The sequence below is a fragment of the Mastacembelus armatus genome, chromosome 19 (assembly GCF_900324485.2).
Source record: "Mastacembelus armatus chromosome 19, fMasArm1.2, whole genome shotgun sequence".
Classification (NCBI taxonomy): Eukaryota; Metazoa; Chordata; class Actinopteri; order Synbranchiformes; family Mastacembelidae; genus Mastacembelus; species Mastacembelus armatus.
The window spans coordinates 13,300,333-13,323,467 of NC_046651.1; the positions used below are offsets into that span (position 1 = coordinate 13,300,333).

Below are 23,135 nucleotides of genomic sequence, written 5' to 3' on the forward strand. Positions count from 1 at the left end.
TCTCATCGGGTTGTCTTTATTGTGTTACATAAAGCAAAAGAGTCGGAATTTAGAACAGCAGTGTCACCATCACATTCATCACTTATTGTATATCTGACAGTGTAAATAAATACACAAGTGCTTTGTTCATGTAAATAGGCAGTGAGAGAGTGGGCGAGCTGACAGAACATGGTTTCAGCTTTCACAAACACAAACAAGGAAAGATTCAGCTGAGCACAAAGCTTCGGTGGCCACAGCAGAGCAGCTTGATAATAAAAACCAGGGCATCTCTTTTATTCTGTCACTCGGCTCACTCTGCCTTTCTGCAGGGGGAAGACGCTGCTAAATAAACCGAAGCCTGCAGAGAGCCATCAGACTCTCAGAGCGGACTGGGAGGCAGCTTGCAGGGTAATAAACATGAGATCTAGAGGTGTTAGGGAACAAAGCAAGTGTTGTCAGGTGACAGCTCTGACACTGATAGATCTTGCGAGAAACTTAATCACTGTTGCGAATGCCGCAGGAAATCAAACTCTGATGTAAATACGAATAGCTAAATGAGAAACAGGAACATCGGCTTATCTAGATATTCTGTGCTTGTGATGACCGCTCTTTCATTTCACTTAGTGTTACCTACAAGTTGTGCTCTCACCTGACAATGCTAATGTCAGTGGGAACCAGGAATAGAAGACAAAGTACAAAATATCTGTTACCTAAGTAGAAAATACATCTTTCAAATCAGGTTAAAAAGCAACTAAACCATAAAGTTCATGAACTTATATATTTCACATTTTGCGTCATAGCTGTTACAAAGCATAGTTTCTACCATTTGGATTACAAAAGACCTAGATGTTTCATCATTTAAACAAAGTTAATTGAACAGGATCCATCAGTTGACATTTAAAAGTCAAAAAGCTCAGCGGTTCATTAATTCTCTTGAAAAAAAAAAAAAAAAAAAAAGTGTGTCCCCATTTTCTCACAAAAAAGCCAGAGCTAACATAGAGGAGGCCTTGACCCATGCAGGAAGATGAAGATAAGAAGAGAGGGGCTTCTGCCAGACAGAAGAACTAATGTTTTACAACCTGAAATACACTATCAGGTTAGCTGACTTTCATCTTTTTGAAAATGACACAACAGCCATCTGAACAAGAAAGCAGTGTGTATCCATAATGAATGAGCTTGGCCTAATTCATTTCCATGAAGTGAAAATGTATTGTCAACCTGCAACCCCTGATGGACCTGTAATGACAAAAAACACCTGCATGCATTTTTAATCAACCTCTCTCCTCTTTGAAAGAGAGGAAAATCTCTTTATGTCTGTGACCATTTCATTCAGCTTGAAACAAAGGTGGTGCAACCCTAGAAATGCTAATGCCATCTGCAGAGGAAGAGTCAGCAATGGCAGGAAATAAATTACACTGGCTGAGTTTGTCAATGAGATGATAGCAGACAGTGCCAGTGTTCATCATTCGTCTCGGTCACTTTATAATGATGCATCACATCTGTACCATCAGTCACCCTCAGCTACTGTTGGCAGATGGTTCCCCCACAAGGGGGCACAGTGAGCTCAGACTCAGAGACAACAGACCTCTACACAATGACCAAATGCTGCAAGGCAGCTCTTTTTCCAATGTGCACTTAATTTAGAACAACACCAATGATGAGTTTCTTTCTGCATGAGATTTTATAAGGTGTTTTAGAGTAAGTCTTGATGAGCTAAAGGCATAAAGATGACTAATTGTTATCTGACTGATTAATTGTGACTTTTCACAGCTGTGACCATGTTTGACTTTTCTATTGATGCAGGACTTGTCAGAGATTGGCTGAACTGAGGAATCCAAACAAAAGTCTGACAGGTTTTAAGCAAAAAACATGAAAAACTAAAATCTGGACATAACTGACATGAGCACAAAAAGTGGGAAACATGAGGCTGGCTGAAAGAATAATTCTTTTCACAGAAATCCCACAATTCAGCTGTGAACAGAAAAAAAAAAAAAAAAGAATCCTGTTTGTCCACTTTAACTGTTTACAATTACTTCACAGATCATAATATCAGCAACGATCTGCAAGACAGTATATTAGTAGGGGACAGCCTTTCTGTGCCCAGCACAGTGCACCAGCAGGTCTCACATATTCACAAGTCAACCTGAAAGCATCACAGAACCAAAGCAAAAACAAAGAATCAATAGTAGAATTGTATTTGAATGTAGTAGCATGCAGTTAACATCATCAGTGTGTTAAGAGCAGTTAATATAACCCTACTGCAGTGCTCCTATTAAAAGAAAACCTGATAATGGCTCATTGAGTTCTAGTAAGGTAGAAACACATTTGACAAATTCTGCAGTGGGAGGTTGTGTTACTCTGTGAGCTGCTAAAAACAGGACAGAAAAGAACCAGGGGTCAGATTATTCCATATTTCCCTAAAGCCTGAGGTCACTGTGGGATCAAAGCTGTCACTGGTTGGATGCCAGAGATCTGAATGCTTGAGACATCCCCTCACTTTTAACTGTGTGCAACTTCAGTGTTCACAGCAGCGTGAGTCCCCGACCTGCTGTTCCTCACGGGTGACTGTCTGACCCCCAGCAGGTTCACCAGAAACACAGGGCTGCTTTCCAAAATAAAATGACCTAAGGATGATCCTGGTGAATTCTAGACAGCCCATCTGTCTTTCCTGACATACCACATCAATTAAACAGCCATCTTAGATACAATGGAAAACATACAAAAATATACAACTGCACAATAGAAAAGGAAAAAAAAAAATTATTAGTCAACCTTAAGCTCAACAGTGCTGTGATATGAATTGTAAGGAAAGTGGCTATCCATTTCTTCAGCATTCATATTTTGTTTTGACATCTGTGTGATTTAGAGCTGCTGTAAATGTTTATGTGGTGGGCCTTGAATTGAAGGAGACATGGGTCATCATGACTGTCCTCACTAACTAGACTTTGTTTACAGCACTTCTGCAGTTTAGCCTTCGCCCAGGGTGATAACAGCGAATTAGCATGTTTACAACAACAGCCATAAAATTGACAGACTGCAGCTCTGACAAACACAGACAGTAAATGAACATTTAAGACATTTACACCGCCATTACTGTTGAACTCCTCCTCTGTTATAGCTGGCAGGGTATCTGACATATGAGCCAACATCAGCTCTATAACCTCAAGCTATTGTCGTTGTTTTCCATACCAACTTCTGTGTTTTCATGTAAGGTGCCACTTCAAGTGATAAACCCCGCAAATTATTATTGCCAGGTCTTCATTACCCTCTGTTCTACAGAGCACTTGAGTATCACATTAGCTCTGTTCTTACAGGCTACAGCTCAACTGTTTTGGAGCATTTAGTTTCTAAAAAATCTGATATTTGCCTCTGGAGTTGGCAGAGGCAAAAAAAGAGCTACAGGCACTGTTGTACTGAAATATAAACCAGAATCAAATAAATGCTAAGGTTGCTCTATGTCTGCTGGGCATTTAAGGAGACAATGTGTTAACATGTCGGTAGAGCAAAAGCATTACAGACGTGTATTGTATATTTAATATATTTACAACATGATCACAATCTACACCCACAGAGGACTGTTCAGCAGACTGACATGCTTGTTAAAAGATATGAAAAAGGTAATATCTTAAAGGTAAAATCAATGCGCCAAATGTAAACAAAGTCAGCCACTTTCATAAAGTGGAAACACAAGAGACATCAGATATAAAAAGATCTGTCAGATTGTTCAATAACACAAGTACATATAGGCACTACCTGTAAATGATACGGTTCAAATTGACAGATTAGGTCTTTAGGAGACAGGTGTATCCCCGTTCACTGCAGTCCTGTATTCACTGGCTGTGTCTGCATGTCTTGTGGCAACAGGCAAAAACACAGCATGCATACTAACAGGGTCATGGATGGTGTTCCCAAAGGCTGGCATCCTCCACAAGCATGATCTTAATATAACCTGCCCAGCATGTGTTTTATTTACAGTCTTCAACCTCATCTGCCCGAATGAGAAATTATGATTAAACGGTCCAAATCCCAGCATCAGTGGTCAGAAGCATCAGAAGTACTGGACAAGGTCACAGACAAGAAAGTCACACTGAAAGTCACACTGTAAGGATGAAAACCAGCACAATTCAAAAAAAAAAAAAAAAAAAAAAAAATACATCATCATACAGTACATCAATTTAACAATCCCCTTTTAATTTGCTTTAATTGTGTGAAAACCAATAAACATTTACAGTACACAGTGCTTTGTAACACAAATGAAAAATTTACTATGATTTTGGGTGAGTTATGATTACTGTATTATGGGGAACATGCAGCTAATATCACTTCAGTTCATTTACACAGAGAAAAGAATGACAGGAAAATGAGTGGGCTGCCTTCATTGTCGGATGCTTCATTCACAGGACTGTATTGATAAGACTGCATCAGATCTAAATGATAACTTAAATATCAGCTTGGCGGAAAGTGTGACTGCCCATAACCAGGCGAGATAACAATCAGACTGCACAATGGGATGCAGTCACAGCAGCAGCAGCAGGATGGTGAAGATTAAACAGTGTGCAGAGTGTGGTAAGTAATGAGCTCACTGTGGCATTCTGATCATGCCTGAGCTGCTTCGACAATCTAATGATTGATGATGGAGGTGAAACCGAAGGATACAGAGATGGACGGGTTCAGTCTATCTGTAAGCTGCAGGATAGATGACCATGCCAGAGTTCTCCTCTGGACTGACTTAAGGACAGCAAGCTGATCGGTAGCAGGTCAGTAACATAAGGACAATGTTAAACCATAGGCTTGTTGGGTCTTAAGTGGAGTAAAAATGTGCTAAGAGGACAATAAGGTACATAAAACCTCCAAGTTGCCAATAAGTGTAAAAAAGACATTACCATTAATTTAAGTGTTTTAGTTTAGTTCCAAAACTCCATAATATCTTTTTTTTCAGGTTTCATTCATGACCTTATTGGCTGATTGTTGTTAGCAATTTTCAATCTGCAGCATTCATAAAACAAAAATCACAGAGGATCATGTTTAGCAGCACAATAAAGGGCACAGTGTTTCCACAGAAAAATAAATAAGAATGACTAAATTACACTAGAGAATGTACTGCACATTATGTCAGCTTTCAGCAACAGACCACAAAGAAACCATGCACCCGAGTGGATGGTTCTCTCTTGGATTAAGCCCAACTAGTCCAAATAATATTTAGACACCACTCCCCTTGAAAATTTTCTTCAACAATGAATTGGACTCTGGGTCTTTTTCCTCCAACTAGAGCCATCAGTAAAAAATTATAAACAAGAGATTGAAGAAAAAGACAAGGCAATTTGCCTTAGAGAGCTACTTTATAAGAAAGCAATATTTCAGCAGTATTTGCAACTGTGGCAAGGAGAGTTAAAATCATTATTACTTTGATAACTTGCAGGTTAGTATTATAAAATGTCTGTGCAGTGTTTGATAAACCTTCAAACTGAGGGATTTGTTTCTTCAGGGCTTTTCAAGGTCAGACACTATGGGCCTCCTGACATAAAAACATTCTGACATTCAGTAAATATTAAAAGTCCAACATAAAAACATTTTAAATGCATATTATTTCTTAATACTGTTGAGGGATAACGCTCAAAGTTTTCAACTATGGATATTATTCCCATGGGTTTTTATTCCATATTCAATTACATTTTAGCAAACAGACGATTAAAGCTATGCAGTTTATACAAGGACGTACAGAAAACATCACTTTGGCAGTGAAGAAAACGTGCCAATTCTCAGGTCATGTTCGTTTTTCAGTAATTCCCTAGTGAGTTGAGGAATTGAGGTTTTTCATAATGGATATTTTCATAATGGTTATTCATAATGGAACCATATCATCTGAGGTGTCTAGAGAGGCTTAATGTTCGGCCCCATACTACATCATTCAACATGACTACAGACACTGCACAGAACATACAGTATCTTAAGTGTTGTTCAGTGGTTTTTCTTTTGTGCCTTAGACTTTCACACGAGTAAGATCATTAGGATTTTGATCTTTCATCTTTCAACAAAAGCACATGAATGCATCGTCTTGTAGGCGATGCATGTAACTGCTTTCGTATCACTGGGGATCACTATCAGCATTGCAGCGTTTCCAGAGGAACCAAGCTTGTATTCAGTAATGACATCATAATTCCCAAATGTGAACTCATAAGACTCTTCAAGAAACCAACAAGAGAATTTGCATGTAATCTAACACAGCTACAGGTCAGCTAAAGCAAAGAAAATCTAGTGGAATATATGAGGTTCTCCTATTGTTAACTAAAATTCAAAATTAATTAAAGTCCTGAAACCTACACACATACCATAGCAATCTTCTGATCCGATTTACTTATGGCTCCATAAAACATTGAATAACTAAATCCAAAGTAAAAGCCCAAGCCCTTGTTTTATAAAATGGTCCAAAACAAACAAAAAAACAATGAAACCAAGACAAAAAATATCAACTAGTGGCTCAGTCACACTGACATTTTGTGCTCAAGTTTGTTCTTTTTAGTGGGATAGAGGGTAGGGTTTAATTGTGGGTTTGCTTTGAGGCAATAAAGAAACCAGACAGCACAAAATCACAAAATGTAGGAACATGTACTGCGACAATTTTATGAAACCTAGCTCTGCAACAATTGCATGATCCATAAGCTGCCACCAAAACTCCCGCTCCACCTGAACATAATCCTCAAGGAACGTGCCACCTTGCACCCCAGACACCCATTAGGTCCTCTTAGGTCAACTTTGTATTTCACAGAAGGCTGTTTTGCAGTAGTGCACTAGTATTAAAATAATAATAAAAAAAAAAAAAAAGTCTCTGCAGTGCAAGTAGCTGCATTATTTACACACTTTCTCCCTGGTGTTACAGCCACCCTCAAAAGACTTTACACCTGCAAGATTAAATGAGCCATCAGTTCAGTCAAAAACAACTTATATAAGTGCTGATTTAGTCCTTGAAGACAAACCAAAATTCCTGGCTATATTTGTTTACTTTTGGCAAACTGGCACCATTAAATTAATGCAGAATTAGCTACAGTATTATAAATATACTATAAATATGTGTATCATGTCTGAGTGTGCAGATATGACCAGATCTGAGTTATGACTCAAAGAAGCTCTACAATTAGCCAGTAAAGCCAGCCCGTACGTTATATAGTGTCAATGACAACTACAGAGAATGTACTGACATTAAAATACTCTCCAGGCCTTGTTCAAGGTTTTGCAAATTTATCTCATAGAATTTTTAAGAGGATTGAAGCTAAACAAATGTTACAAAATTAAATGAGCAATGGAAAGTTAAAAAATATATTATAAAATATAATTTTTATATATCATGTTACTCGTTACTACTACCATATTCTGTAACACACATTGTCAGAGAGACTGTATTGTTGATGACATTATAATCATTAACACCATTTTAGCAAACACTGTCTGGTGTTAAAAATGGCAGGTCAAAAATAACTGGTGAACTTTCCCAACAGCTGCTATTTATGATTTTGTACTATATAACATAATACCATTGCTGAATATATCATGTGTCAAAAATCAAATTGGTCATATTTTTTTTTTGAACAAGTAAAAAAGAGACACAAAATTAATAAATTTGGCAAATGTTTTCCAAGGGACAACCTAATAGAAAATTGTTGCTTTAGCAATAAGCAGCATATTCCTGTGAAGTGAAGTTTGCCTAGTCTCTATAGCCCCTAACGTTTCCTGATTCTCTCTGTAATCCATCATCAACACACTGAGGTCTAATCTCTGCTGTTTCTGCTGGAACATATAGCATGGCACTTCGCCAAGTTTCTATTGGGAATCCAACAATTCTAATGAAAAAATGTAAGGAAAATCCACTCTGAACATTTTGGATGGAAGTATAGGAATATATTCAGGAGCGTGTCTACTGTGCGGCTCAACATATTGGCTATTTCCTAAAAACTACATTTTTATGCACTCAATTGCAGGTAGAAAATTGAAGTATAAATAGACAATTTAACAAGACACTCAGATTCACCTTTAAACTGTTTATACACCATGTAAAATCGATGGTGAGCAATCGTTTCCTGTTTGGATGAACCAGCCCAATTACTGCACAAATAAGGGCATGTTCACCAAGTACTGCACATCTGGAGTCTGAACTTATGATCCTTGTGTTGAAAATTTCTTCCTCCTCCAACTGGCAAAAATATCCAACTCAACATCAAACAAGGTTAAAAAAACAAAAAGGAACATGGCTTTTAAGAACACGGTCACTAATCTAACCAAAAAAAGGAAGAGGCAATATCCTGTGGTGGTAACAGTAACAGTAGAAGCAGCATTTAAAGTTAAAACAATAACCATATGTTTAAGAAGATATACTTTCTTTTTTACTTCTTCTCCCTCATAACAACAATGCGGATAATGGCCACATTGCAGAGATATGTAAAAAGTTTAGGTGTTAAAGCCATCATAAACTGGATCGCCACCTTAAACCTCTGGTAGCTACACGCAGGTATTTAGTTTGTATATCATGCTGTATAGTTTGCCTGTAACTAGCCATAGTCTGAAATCAGATCCCCTGTTGGTTTGACCCCCATCACTGGAAATAGTGGGCAATCTGATCTATGAGCTCTGATGAAGACCTGTCTGAGCTGTAAAAACAATGCAGCTATCCTTAACATTTTAGGTCAAGCCTATTGGAACGTATCTCATCTTCAAGCTCTATTTGGGATTCTCTTTGGATTGTATTACATATTTGATGTGACAGGACTGATATAAAGATATACTCTCATTAGACCAGAATAGCATGTTCTGCTCTGGTATAAATAAGGAGATTTTAATGTTTTCTACTACAGTTTGTGCCATTATTCAGCTATTAAAAACACCCACAAACAAAACATGCAGTGTAGAAATCTAAATCCTGCAGTGGCTTAGCCCTGATTTAAGCCATCCTGGCAGCAACCCAACCACTCTCACAGTGAGGCATAAAGAGCTTAGGATGGAGGGGATGACTGTGTCTGCCCCCTGCCTCTCACTGTCTGTCTAAACTGAAATATGAGGCTGTATTACACTTTTGGAAAATAAGAGAAAGTGGCTGACAACTAAGGAAAATTGACAATATATATTTTGGGGGATTTTTTTTTTTTTGCCTTATTGATGTCAGAGGGAAAAAAAAAAAAAAATCTTGTTGAAAGGGTTTGATTGGAGCAAACTGATGACTCACCTCTCTGGCAGCTCTTCAGAGAGGAGTGGTTCTCACTCTGCCTGCACAAACAATCAAAATGGGAATTCCTATCATGTGTTAAAATGTAAATCCTGTTCTCTATCTGGGAATTTGGAAATACTGCAGCAGCTACATGCATATTTAAGTGTTGAAGACATGCAGGATACTTCAATAGCACAAACATATATAAATGTATAATATTTTATTCAAATCCCACAGTTGGAGATAATTTTATTGCAATTAAGCACACTGAATGAAGGCTGAACCTTAGTGAACATTTGAACTTTCAACCTGTTGTGTAACCAGGTTGCAACATAAACTCCAACCATTAACTTCATCGAAATTAAAGTGAACTTCCTAGCTGCAAAAACCAAGCACTACTTCATTCATGCTTCCTTTGTGTTTGCAATTCCTGCAAGAGGAAATGGGAAAATGTGAAGTTTTGAAGAGTACATGTGCTCTAATACAGCAGCAGTTGCCAGGTCGTTGTGTAGCTGATGACTGGAGAGTCTAATTCGTGACTGATGGGAATGTCTGATCATTATACTGCTACTCCACCATTATACTGTACCAATTGTCAGTGCCAAATAAAATCCTTCTGAATACGTGGCTGGCCACCAGTTCCAAATTAGAAACGCTGCCTCTAGAAAGATGGTAATCATCACACCTGATGCTTGCTGGTGTCCAGAACTATTGGTGTGATTGCTGCAGGTATTCAGATCCACAGGCACAGAGAGCTAAGGATCAAGCAACTCTCGATCTGTACGCTCTGCAGGCACAGATGGCCACAGGTCACGACAATCTCAAATTAATATCAAGCCAACACTGATTTGTTTGTGTGCTGCACTGAGGGCAAATGTTAATATTATAAATCTAGTCAGACTCCAGATATTCAAGACACCAGACAAATCAAGCCAGTAAACAAGACAGCCTCAGCCTTTGCACTGAAATTATAATTAAAATAATTGAATCTGCTATTAACAGGTATTAAATGCACAATGTACATGACAGTCTTTTGGTTTGGCTTTCAGTAATGACATTTTTCTAATAAAGAAATGATACACTGTTTTTAAAGTAGACTGAGTTACTGGGAAGGTTGACATACTGAAGCATATGTGTCCTACAGCACGAAGACACTGGCAACGACACTTTTAAGCACACAGGGTCAGTTTTGTAACATGTACAGTATAACTCAAAAAAAGGATTTCCTTCCTAAAATGTGGAAAGAAAAAAATCACTATAATCCAAATGAGCTGCTGATTTCGAACCAGCATTCATCTAGCATTTGTCTTGTTTCTTGATTTTAGTGTACTGCCCTGCTTATTCATTTTTGTGTCATGATACAGATTATTAGATTATACTGGCAGATTTTCATATGCTAAAAAAAATTATGTTTTTAAAATGACATTATCCTCCAAACAAGTTAATAAAAGGCCCTCAGTTGTTGACAAAAGCAACAATATAACTTTAGTCTCACATGGCATTGTTTCCTTCTGGCAGGCCCTGACAAAACAGGCCTGGCAGCTGCTGTCACCCAAAAATAGCGGCAGACTTCGAGGCGGGCAGAGAGCCGAGTGATGCTGCCACGTTGTTCACTGGGTGTGCCTGAGAGTCACACATGATCCCATTGGCACCAGAGTCCACAGGTGGCAATCAGCTTCCTGTGTTTGACAAAAGGCCACGGGCATGTTGGCAGAATATCTATTACAGTAATATATAACAACACAGGCTCCCTAATGTGAAGCCAAGAGTCAACTGGGAATGTCAAGAAAAAGACGTGCAGAAAATGTTTTGAATCCTTTCATGCTGAGCTCAAAGCCAGGGAAAGAAAACTGAGCTAAGCTGGAGTCTCAGTCATGTAAAGGATAAGTGTTTCCATCACTTCCCAATGGCACTTTGGACATTTCTGCTGCTGCAGCACCATTATCGTCTAGAGAGAAAAGAAAGTCCCCACCAAGCGATTCCTCTTTCACTGTTTTTTTCCTTTTGTCACTCTCATTAGGCATAAAGCTTTTCCATGTAGTGGAACAATTGCTGCTGCATACTGAGCATTTTAGAGGAGGAAGAGGTGAGTTTATTCACATGACGAAAAATGCCCTAATACCCAGCCTATAATTTTGTTCAGGGTTCCTTTTCTCTACCTGTGATTACACTTAGGCAACATTAATTCTGGACAAACAGTCAAGCCAGAAGATGACGACTCCACCCAGTCATCCAAGAAGATGTCCTCCACATGATGATACCTGTAATGGCCCCAAACAACACAGCCATATCCATCATAGCCTCTTTGCTGTATACCTGGTCTGATCAAGAACTCTGTCTCTATGTGGTCTGCATGCAGAAAGTCATACAACTGGAGCTGGACATACACTTTCAGGCAGCCTCTCTTCAAAGACATTCATGCTGTTGCACCTGTTCAGCAATACGTTCATGAAGTAGTTGTGTGGGGTATTAAAAAAAATAAAAATAAACAGTCATAAAATCAAACGCTGCCTACTTTTCTATTAGTAGCTAATGTAGAATAACCTTCCCTGGTTCAGGTTGGCAATAATATGAATTGTCATTTATTGTAAATAATATTATAAGCAACAGGGCTCAGGTGTAGCCCGCAGCTCAACAAATGACTCACTGACATTATTATACTTCATATTTACGTCATCCACATTTCAGAAGCTCAAATAAAGGTAGTTAACACAGAAAACAGCCTAGAGTCAATCTACAATGCTAAACAATCAGAGACAATTCATCCTAGTCTGACATTAATACCACTGATTCTGTTCAACCTGTGACTGGGGTTATAGACCAAAAACTGAAAATAAATAGTGCCCGAGGACAACCCTGTGTTCCACTAATAGAAAACCTCTCTCTACTCAGACTATTAGCTTTACGACATCCCATCTCCCCTGCAGACCTCTAGAACTGAGCATGTGTGGGATAAATGTCACTCAGCAGGGTCCCATCATTTAAGAGAAATCACATTTTCCACACTAAACTCAGACTCACTATCATTCACTCTTCATCTCACAATTCATTGATTGCTTTCTCATGAAAAGTGTGACTGACCATTGACCATGAATGACATTACAGGAGACCTGCTGGTTTTTGGCAGAGGCACACGCTGCAGCCACCTGTTCAGCCCCCACAGTGAGCGCTGTTTGTTTTAACGTGAGCAAACAGTAACGTGATGACATTTTTGATGAATAGGGAGGTTGGTCTTGTATGATGCAAACGAGGGGGAGGGGAAATGCAATAATGCATAAACTGACAGATGGGATCCTTCTGTCCCCTTTCTCTGGGGAAACCATGTCCTACCATATCACATGCTCAGACAGAAATTAGTATAGAGAATGCCTCTCCTTTTCTGTTTTACTTGAGAGCATGAAGAGTAGAGTGCTGATCTCTAGCAGACAAGGCTTTACAGATTGAAAGGTCATCAGGAAGCGTCCTCCCTACTAATCAAATAATCCTGAAGGAAAGGTTTGATCTTTTACAATCTGCTGAGATACAAGGCCAGTCAGGCAAACGAATATCAGGCCTCTGCGTCTTCCGCAGCGCAGCCTGCACCTGTTAATCACTCAACATCCACCATCAATTATCTGAGTGTGCAGCAAGGACTGCTGTGCAACATGCCACATTTGTATAATGAAATTGTTCAGGTCGATGCAAGTAATTTTACTTTGACATATCAGATAATAAGAGAAACTTTCATGTAATAACCGAATCAGAGAAGCTCAGGGAAGTAAAAAACCCCAGGTTTGTGCCGAGCACTTCACACACTTGTTTTCTTGATTTTATAACTTTTTATTCTGTGTTTGTACGGTTAATAATTTAGTTCCTCTATCCTTTCTCCCTTTTGTACAGCAACAAATGCTTTGAACATTAAACAGCTATGTAAGTAATTGTCTGACCAAATCCATAAACTTGCATCAAAATTGCAAAATACTGCAGGCATCCTGTTATTGATCCCATCTTGGAGTCTTTTAAGGGTTAAGATGTATTGTCTTTGACTTACACATCCATGTTTAGTAATGTAGAATTTAAAATTGATTCGAGGACATGCATTTTCATTCAGATTCAAATGCAGAACAGATCTGTCATTTCCAATCCTGTTTCAGAATAGTTTAATAGCAAACTACATTTTCAAAGAGAAAATCAATGTGGGGGAAGATGGGGGGGAATAGCAGCTCAGCCCTACTCAACAAACATAAACACACAAATAAACTAAAACACACACACTACACTCAGTCTTTCATTTAAGCCATACCATGGTTTTACTCAATAGTACATTCCCTTTCACATGGCCTGGAAATAGGTCTTAATGTGCCCCCTGAACAGGCTGACATTAAAAACACACATCTGCCATATTTAGGTAAGCTGCAGTTACCATGGTTACAGACGAGCACTTGCTTAGCAGTTCCGTGTCAAGCCATCATTGAGACAGAGCACTTGAGCTATACGCGCACACACACACATACAAATGAGTTGAGGGAAGCGTTGGTGGTTTAAAGTGAAGGAAGGAAACAAGAGGCCGGGGAACTGATGTCACTCTTCTGTTGCTCAAAATGTTGCTGTCATCATTAATCGTCACTAGCATCTGTGTTCAGGATGAACGTACAGAAGATGCCATCGGGACAACCTGAGTTCATTCAGCCTGAGTCATCAGTTTCAAATGACATTTGGAGGAAGAGGAGCAAAATGCTGTGCTGTTTTTAGGATAACTTGACAACTTAAAAAAAAGGATTCCATTTATTCCATTCCAAGTAAGATGTTCTGTCTTAGCCTTCCAACATGGGTCAGTAGCTCTTTTCTCAAGTTTGGTTTCACAAACATGAACTAAGCACATTAATATTCCTCATCAACGATAATGCTCGAGTGTGGCTGCCCACCCAGCATTCATGATTAACAACCTCCACATTGAGCCAACTGGAGACACTGCACCACATTTAGGGGGGTGGGTGAAAGTGGGATCAAGCCCCGAGCACTGCGGCAAACCTTGGCATGGTGCTCCCACTCATACAATCTCATTTCATCTCTCATCAGTCCTTCTACTTTCATTGCTAAGCAATCAAATACAACCATGAATTAAAATCTGCAAAAATAAAGCAGAAAGACCTCCATAAAGACTGAGTCTCTCAACATGGAATAGGTTACAGCAAAATAAGGGCCTGATAAAGATCCCATGCCTTCTTTTAATCCTGCTGCACACTATGAAGATGTTTTCTCCACATGATAATGTCCACAGCCACCCCAGGTGCCACAGGAACCACTTCATTTGTCCATTTGTAATTGATAAACTGTATGTCCTTCCTTCCTGGAATTGTTTCTTGCTGCTGACTGAGGGCATTATGGGAAGTATGAGTTTAATACACTTTAAATCTTTCCACTTTGTTGCCCTGGCTTTATTTTGATGTTTCTACCCCATGCCTGACAGATAAGCTAGCAAGACCTACGCTTCAAAACAGTATATAGTTATACATCAGACAAGCAGAAATAAATTCAAGGAACATTCAAGCATGTCTGATTTGTGGCTTGTCAGATACAAGCTCATCCTGAGGACGATTTCTGGCTTGCTCTATAATAACAAATATTTTTCACAAAGCCCCCTCAGACACAAATAAACTCTAAAGAAAATTCAACCTGAGTGCCTAGCTGTTATAAAGAGGTTTGGGGGTGATCATGTCGTTATGCTTCATATCACTGATGCTTTAACCTTGCTACATGTAGACTAAAGCAGTTTACGGTGTCAATCAAAGGTTCAACTCACCAGGACTCTTCCTGTCAGTGTCTGAGCAGATATCATGACTCCAGCCCAGTCTTTGACCGAGGTCATCCAGCCCACCTCGCTGGCCACGCCTTCATCCTTGTCAGCACGTTTCACACCATCGCCAGTTGTGATCCGATGGACCTCCTGAAGAAAAATAGGATGTACAAAGTAACATTATTAAAAACTTGACCATAGTTAATCACTAAATGATCCATTTCCAGTCCAATAAACACTTAGAATTAAGTTTTTCATCTTTACTGAAAAATTATTAAAAATAAAATAAAACAAATTTAAAAAAAATGTAATTCCAGCATGATTTGTCCTGTCTTTGTTTGGCTCTGTATCTATGTTCAGTTACCATGCAGTCAGCCACAGAACTGAAACCAATACAATGACACAAATGGCATTTAAAATGTCCAATGGAAGTATTATTGCTCCTGTTTTTGTAAACAGTCCAATATTCACTGTTCTTTAAGTCCTATTTTGTTTTCCATCAACCCCAGAAAACCCCATCAACCCTGGCTCATTCTCCAGTGTGTTAACTGGCTACCTGATAGCATTCAAGAAAAATAGGTTTTAAAAAAAAAACAAATTACAAAAGCTTTTTATTTTAAGTTAACTGCCTGCAGCATTTGAAGCAAAGTTGGTGAAAGCAACCAGGGCCAGCAAAACTTCAAGCCATAAAACAAGAAAAGCGAGAGAAACTGTAGAGTCACTGATAATCTGTGTGGGTTTGTCCCTGTGCTCTCCACATTATATTAGAATTTCATTCAATGCTAATTAAAAATATTGATTAGATCAGCTTTAACTTATTATGAAGGAGTTCCACCTAGAGAAACTTAACGATGTTAATAGAAAGTACGCGTGTGTGAAAACACATTATGAATAACTGCTCTATACAAGTTGCCACTTTAAAAGACAAACACATTATTCTCAATATAGTGACCAAGCTCAAGACTTCCAAGATAAGCCCACGCACATGCACGCACACATGCATACAGTAAACATATACAGAGCAGCAGAGAGACTCCAAGAGTGTATCCATGGCAGCCGGTGAGCTCCTGGTGTTTCTGCTCCACTGAGTGGGCTGGCTGGCTGCCTGCCTGCCTGTCTGTCTCTCCTCTTGTCTGTCTGTCTGCTGGGACTGGCATGATTCACAGAGCAAGAAATCAAGACAGGATGCAGAGGTTAGCCATGCTCCCTGATGACGCACCCCACAGCCTTGAGGCCAACACGACTTGGACCCTTTACTCCATGACATCCCACTCCCCCTCTACCTTAATGGTGTCACACAAATTCTGAAGGCCTTTCTCCTCAAGCTCTGCTCATCATCACGGGGCCAGTTGATTTTTAGTCTACATAGTTAGTGAGGAAAGCCAGTTCATACATGTGTCATGTGTAGACTCTTACAGCAGCTCATTTTGACGTGTCTGCGCCCAAAATTGCAGCATGCCACATTCTGCCATTGTAGAGGACTATCGTGTGTCCCCAACATAGGACTGCCAGCTTCAAAGAACTCCTGGCATGTAACTATGCAACATGTGTTGTGTTTCTATTCCACTATAAATCTTTGTAAAGCTGGGGTGGGGGTTGTATCAGGGATAGCACTCCTGAAATAAGAGAATGAATTAATGAATATTGTCTATAGAGCACAAGAAGGAAATTGGTTTGCTAGCAGTTTGATTTAGGAAGCAAAGACGTGGGCAAATGACCTTTTACAGTCTGAATATATACTGACTTCCTAGCTCTCAATCCAAAGTCGATTGGTTCCTACTGAAAATGCAACATACCGTATACATGGCATCATCTTTTTAAAAAGGGCAAATCATTTTGAACACCAGCTAGGTACTGTAGTTTTAATATGTAACACTACTTAAATGGGCATAAACACCATTTTTATTATGAGACTCAGAATGCTAGTAGGTATTTAAAGCATTAAGTCAGTGAATGTGCAACTGATTCAATATAAATCCCAGTATCCATGTTCATCATGAGGGGGGAATATGCCTAAATGTCAGATAAAGTTAGTTGAGTTAAATATGTCAATTTGGAGTAGAGGAAAATGATCAAGGCCCAGAAAATTAAAAACCAGCAGTTTGCTTGTATAAGAGTACTTGCTTATTTGACACTTTTTAAAATAATACGCCTTTTGTCCACACACACAACAGATTTCAGCTATTCAACCTCCATTATTATCACTAAATAGTTTGCCACACAGAAATTCAATCATGTTTAGAGCTATTGGTCAGATGTTAGACTGCAGCCTGTCTTTCCTCAAAACCTTTTGGGACAATGTCACTAGTCACATGAATGTGTTGTTACACAGCTCTCTGGCTTGATGTGCTTATCTGACTGTGCACTTCCATGTTTTAATGAATGAAGTGATGCAAGGTGGGTTAGCCCTTAAGCAGGCTTAATTGGCACCCTGCTGTTATGACTTTGCACTTTAATGACCACATCTAAAAATGCATGCTGAAAACACATTGGCCATGATAGTTTAATACCAGTGAAGTCAGAGTTCAAAGATTAATGGTTTGTGCTTCGTGACATTCCTCTGTCCAATTATTTTTCAAAAGGGTCAGATGACTGATTTCATCTTAAGGTCACATGCAGGAAGGTACTTCCAATGGGAAGATGCAGAGTTGTATTTGTGACATTTAAAGTGTATTGTTGATTTGAAGGGTATGTTTGCAGAAGTTGTTCATTTTAGTTAGCTAGAACATAACATGGTCAGACAATCCTTCCCTAGATTTGATTTTAATTTCATTAAACTTGATATTATGCATTTTTAATATGGACAGACACAAGAAAAGTACAAAAAGTCATTACAGCACATCTCTGCGTTGTCGCTTTGATTAATAGACTGAGGCTAAATTTAGGCAACACCATCTCACCTAAATCTAGTCTTCCTGACACCATGGGTCATTGATCAACAACGTTAGCCTATTCTCATAAGCCACCATGATCATTTTTCAAATGGCGGGTACATTAGACTAAAATAGAACATGTAGCTTGTGACACACTTTCTTCAAAAGGGAATAATTTATTTAAAATATATTAATATAAATCACATAAAAAATGAATCAAGACTTTCTCAGAAGAGGAAAAACTTCCTAAAATATCAAGTTTCACAATGGATCTATGGGCCCTCAGCAATGTCAAGTAATTCAGTGAATTATCACTGTTTTGGTAAATCTATGTATCTGTTGGTTAATATTTGGTATTAAGCTAAATTCAGTTTAGGTTCAAGGACATAAATGTTACTGTATTTGATATCAGCAGCTAATATTTGACTTTGCTTTTGATGTAGATGATCATGAAGCAACAGTTGAAAAGTGTGTGCTAAAATCAGTGAAAATGACTGAGGACTGCTTTCACAGTCAACTGCACAGACTTTCCAATGATTTTTTTTCTTTACAAATAATGAAGTAAATTGCAGAAAACATGGCAAAAGGCTTGATGGTCTAGACATTAAATAAACTCTGGTACGTACAGAATAAATTAAGTAGATCAAATCAGACGTATTTTTTGTTACTCTCCTCAAGCAGCAGAGAGCACATTCGTATTTCAGAAACACTGAACAAAAACAGCAGATTTTCTAAATAGTTTATGATCGTTGATGTAGCTGATGTTGCCCTGCATTAATATTCACTCTGCTTGACTTGTTGGCATTTTGCATGCATGGCTGTGTGTGAGAGAGAAACAACTGCAAAGTGCCACTCAGCTATTCCAACTTTCTGACTTGTAATTACCACTGTTCGATCATGAGCACTTGTCTCATAATTACAATATTTCAGGCAGCTCTTAAAAACACCATGAGAGTGACTCTCCATCTGAATTCTCCAATCACCCTGAAACCCACACCCACCCTGTGCACCTGACACATATAAGGACTCTGAGTCACTGCCTGAAGATGCACAAGGCACTCGGGCTGTGCATACCTGCCTTTTTAGACACCCTTTAACAAATTCAGCCAAAGATGATCAAGCCCAGATTTTTTTCCTCAACTCTCCCAATTTAGCACGCATAGCCTACTCATAAGCATTTAAAAAAAGGTTTAGAAAACTACAATGTACTAAGCTGAACTCCTCCTGTGGGCACACTTAAACAGTGCATTAAACAAAATGCTACATCAATATGATCACCAGTTGACGATAATGCCAACATTTATCAGGCAGAATGCTCACCGTCTTAGTTAAGCATTTTAATACGCTAACATCTGCTGTTCTGCAGTAGTGGAGGAAGTACTCAGATCCTTTATATAAGTACATGTTTTCCAGAATATTGAGAATACTAAGACATTACTAAAACATAACTGACACAAATTTGATTGATTTTTCAGACTGAATGAAGAGGGGAAGTAAGCAGTATAAAACAAAAGAACTTCAAACTTGTACTCTAGGCTCCTTGTTATCATCAGTGCTAAAAAGCACAAGGTACAGCTGAGGCTGATGGGAATTTATCCTTGGTCTTGTATGTATTTAGTAAGTAATATTACCTTTATCTCTTTGTGCAGCAAATCAGTCACTAATTGTCAAGACATTTCACACGAACCAAAACTACGAATTTCATTATGACTTCAAAGGGAAAGACTGGGGACCATGAAAATGACTGCAATTCATCCTCTGGGGAACATGATTGTGTGTGCCAAATTGTAATTATAAATCCACAGCTGTTCAGTCTGAATCAACCAACACTGCCATCTATTGCCATTGGGAGGTGGCAGGCTTTTTTCACTACTGTGAATAAGCAGCATATTGGCCAGTGACACATGCATGTTTGAATGCGAGGCCACTGTTGGATTTGTGGCCTGTCAGACATCCCTCAGCTTTTCTGAACATATATGCAATAAAAAATAAAAACACATTTTAAGAAAACCTGAGCACTGATTCTGAAACATGACTGAGGACTTGTGGCAGCTCCTCATTCTCCTATTATGAATGAACTTCTATTTACAACGAACATGGTTTCCTTCTTCCTCCCAGACAGATAATACCCATCATTCATCACAAACCTCACAAACAATAAGTTTCATTGATTACATCAGACTGGGAAGGCAAAGCCACAGAGATGGATGCTCAGGCTCACAGACATGAAACGAGGCTGAGAGTGACCCATGGAGAAGAAAAAACTGGAAATCAGGAGGACACAGATTATCAACAATCACACATCCATGAACAATGCACTGAAAAGCTCCATGTTTGGGATGCTAATAACATGCACAAACTAGGAGAGAGGGGAAGTGATCCTCCAACACAACCTGCTACATCTCACAACCTAGACAACTGAATAACAGAGATTTACTCTTATGATGAAATCCTTGGCTTTCTAGTTGCTTAGCAACAAAAATAGTGATTTATATGGCACATACCGCATGCACCCAACACTGCATTTCTGACACTTTGGAGGAAGGTTTATCCTTGGACTGGACAAAAGAGGCCAGAGAAGAAGACGGGGCATGAGTTATGAAACGAATGCCAGGAAAGTGAAAGGCAGAGAGGGGAAGATCGGAAGCGAACGGCCTGGCTGCCTCCCACAGAGTAGCACAACAGGTTGGTGGAGCTCACCAGCTTCACTTGACAATATCTGAACAAAAACACAAACTGACTGCTCCTTTGTATTCACAGTGATCAACACAGTTGGACTGTGGACACTGAAAGGAACACCCTCATCCTCATCTTATTTTCACCAACACATTTTGGTTCTATTTCTGTATATTTGTAACTAAAATTTAGATGCAAGCTGACCCAGTTCTTCTAAACGCTGCAAGTAAAAGCTGAAATCTTCAGTTAATACTTTATTAAACAAAAAACATTTGCTAGCTTCGGCTTCTCAAATGTGTAGATTTGTTCCTTTTCTCTGTTTTATAGCATAACTTTAATATATTTGAGTTTTGAACTTATGGTTATAAAAATAAATATCTGAGGACATCGCCCTGGGCCCTGGAAACTTATGACAGGCATTTTTGAATATTTTTATGACATTTAAGAGACTAAGCAATGAATTAAATAACTCAAAATTGATTGGCAGATGAAACACTGGTGGAAAAATTTGTTAGTTGCAGCCCAAATTGTTAAAAGCTAAAACCAAGGCCTGGAAATGACAGACATCTTCCACAGGTCAGCACCATCATGGAGCAGCCTTTTGCCATTGCTCACCCTCCAGCCTGCCTAAGAGATAAATCCACAAACAAACAAAAAATGAAAAGATAAACTGCTCCATCTTTAGCACCTTTACCAGCTAGTCCATCTTTGTCCTTCAGCACAATGAGTGATATAAACTTCACATTTTATTAAACATATCCTAATTAGAGCCTGATGAATGTTAAGTGGATCAGAAAAACTCAACTTTGTTTAATAAAACAGGACTGCAGCCAGCTTCAGGAAGATAAGAGTCATAGCAGGTATGAAACAGAAAATCTAGTGTCAGTCTGCCTCAAACGTTATGAAAATTGTTTCTCAGAATTACACAGTGGCATGAGTGTTAACCTCCATGCAGCTTCTCATATCACGCCACTGGTGAGAGAATTAGGCATCCAGCAATGCCTGACACAGGTAGCTGCAGCTGGCGGCTCTGCGTGCACTGAATGACAAAAGCTCACTCATTTCAAAAAGTCAGGAATAAACAATTAGTGCTGTGCATTTCACTGGAGGGTTTAAGTAGCTCATAACAAAGGCAGATGGGAATATACACATTAAAAGAAACTGTGTTAAACTACTTTTTTCTATCATTGCTACAATGTAAATCAAACATTTATATTTTTTGTCTGTCTTAAAAAAAAGAGTGAGTTTGTCCAAATCAAAAAAAAAAAAAAAAAAAAAAAAAAATCATATTCTCCCTCTCACATAAAATAGAAGAAAACGTCATTTTATTTGTGGAGCTCAGAGCATTAAAAAAAAACCAAAAGGTTCAACAGCAGCATCTCTATCCCCAGTGGCCCATTACTCCACTAATCTGCAGACAGAACAGCTTTCATACCGACTAGGAGAAAGTCCTTCCTTGCAAAACATAAACAAGGTCTGTGGATTATTCCGAGAAACCAAGACATTGTTCCTGTAAAGACAATTCATTGCAAACCATTGACTTTTTATGAATGTTAAAATATAAAGGAAGGAAGAAAAGCAGCCTTAATTCCATGTACCCTGCTTGTGATCGTTATAATCAACCTAACAGAACCAACAGGTGGACCACCACCAAGTGTCAGCTGCACTTCTACACTCCCCAAGACACCTGCATTATCTGCCACCTAAATCCAGTCCAAAAGTGAAATTGTTTTGTTATAACTCTGTTTAGCCATCACTGAACATAAAGCCAAGCGCAGTAGTTTGTCATACACTGTGTCAATGGGGCCTTAGAGATTTATTGAGGAGCCCATTTCCAACTCAAACTGGGTGGAAACACTACTATCCAGCCTATAATAAAGTCACTGATAGATGGTGGTGAGTTACCTTCTTTTTGGCGTTACAGTGGCAGCACACAGTCCACAGGTATTTGAGAGTTCTCCACAGCAGGATTATGAAGAGACCCCCAAAAAAAGTGACCATGGAGGAGGCGAGGAAAGCCCACCACATCCGCTGGCCGTTGCTATCACAGGGCACATCTAGTGAAAACGGGATGATCACATTCATCTTGGATATGTGGATGGACGGATCCGGACTGAATTTCTCCCTGTTTTTCGGCATTGTCGGCCTCTGGTCACCTGCCACCCCCTAATAAACAACTCAAGCGAAATTCAGGCGCTTTGGGGAGCTCCAGCCAGCGCCCCCTGATACCACAGCGGCTCAGCCATGTTGACTCAACCACCTTCCGCTCCTCAGTCTTCTCATCTGGCCTTACTGTACAGAGATGTGAAAGTTGAGTCGACAGTAGGCACAAGCACCATAAAATTAAAAAAAAAAAAAAAAAAAAAAAAAAAACTTCCTTTGAAATCGAGTTATCAGTCGTGCGCCTCAAGATGCGCGTACAAGGCTGGGACTGCGCGTCATCCGTTTCATCTCTGTGCGTAAAAAAATAAAAAATAAATAAGAAAAAAATCACATATTCTTGTTAACTCCTCAAAAGCTCAAGATCTCCCCGGTAACATGGATAAAGATGGGTAAGTGTTATACTGAAGAGGCGTGCTGCCCCAGCCCGTCGACGGATTCACTCATTCCACCTTAACAGCGCAGCGTTCAGCAGGTC

The 23,135-nt window shown here is 39.1% G+C and overlaps 1 protein-coding gene across 3 annotated transcripts in view; it reads right to left on the reverse strand.

The window, feature by feature from the left end:
- The window catches only part of LOC113135722 (calcium-activated potassium channel subunit alpha-1), a 66,860-nt gene extending 43,905 nt beyond the window's left edge, over positions 1 to 22,955 (reverse strand). Inside the window, exons 1-2 of one of the 3 annotated variants that reach the window (XM_026315948.2) lie at positions 22,403 to 22,955; positions 14,955 to 15,098 (exon numbers count right to left, since the gene is read on the reverse strand). In XM_026315948.2, the coding sequence (XP_026171733.1) occupies positions 14,955 to 15,098; positions 22,403 to 22,636 (378 nt within the window). In that variant the 5' untranslated portion in view covers positions 22,637 to 22,955. The remainder of the gene's footprint in view (positions 1 to 14,954; positions 15,099 to 22,402) is intronic. The other 2 variants (XM_026315949.1, XM_026315950.1) reach the window with 2 other exon arrangements.
- Positions 22,956 to 23,135: the final 180 nt, after the last annotated feature.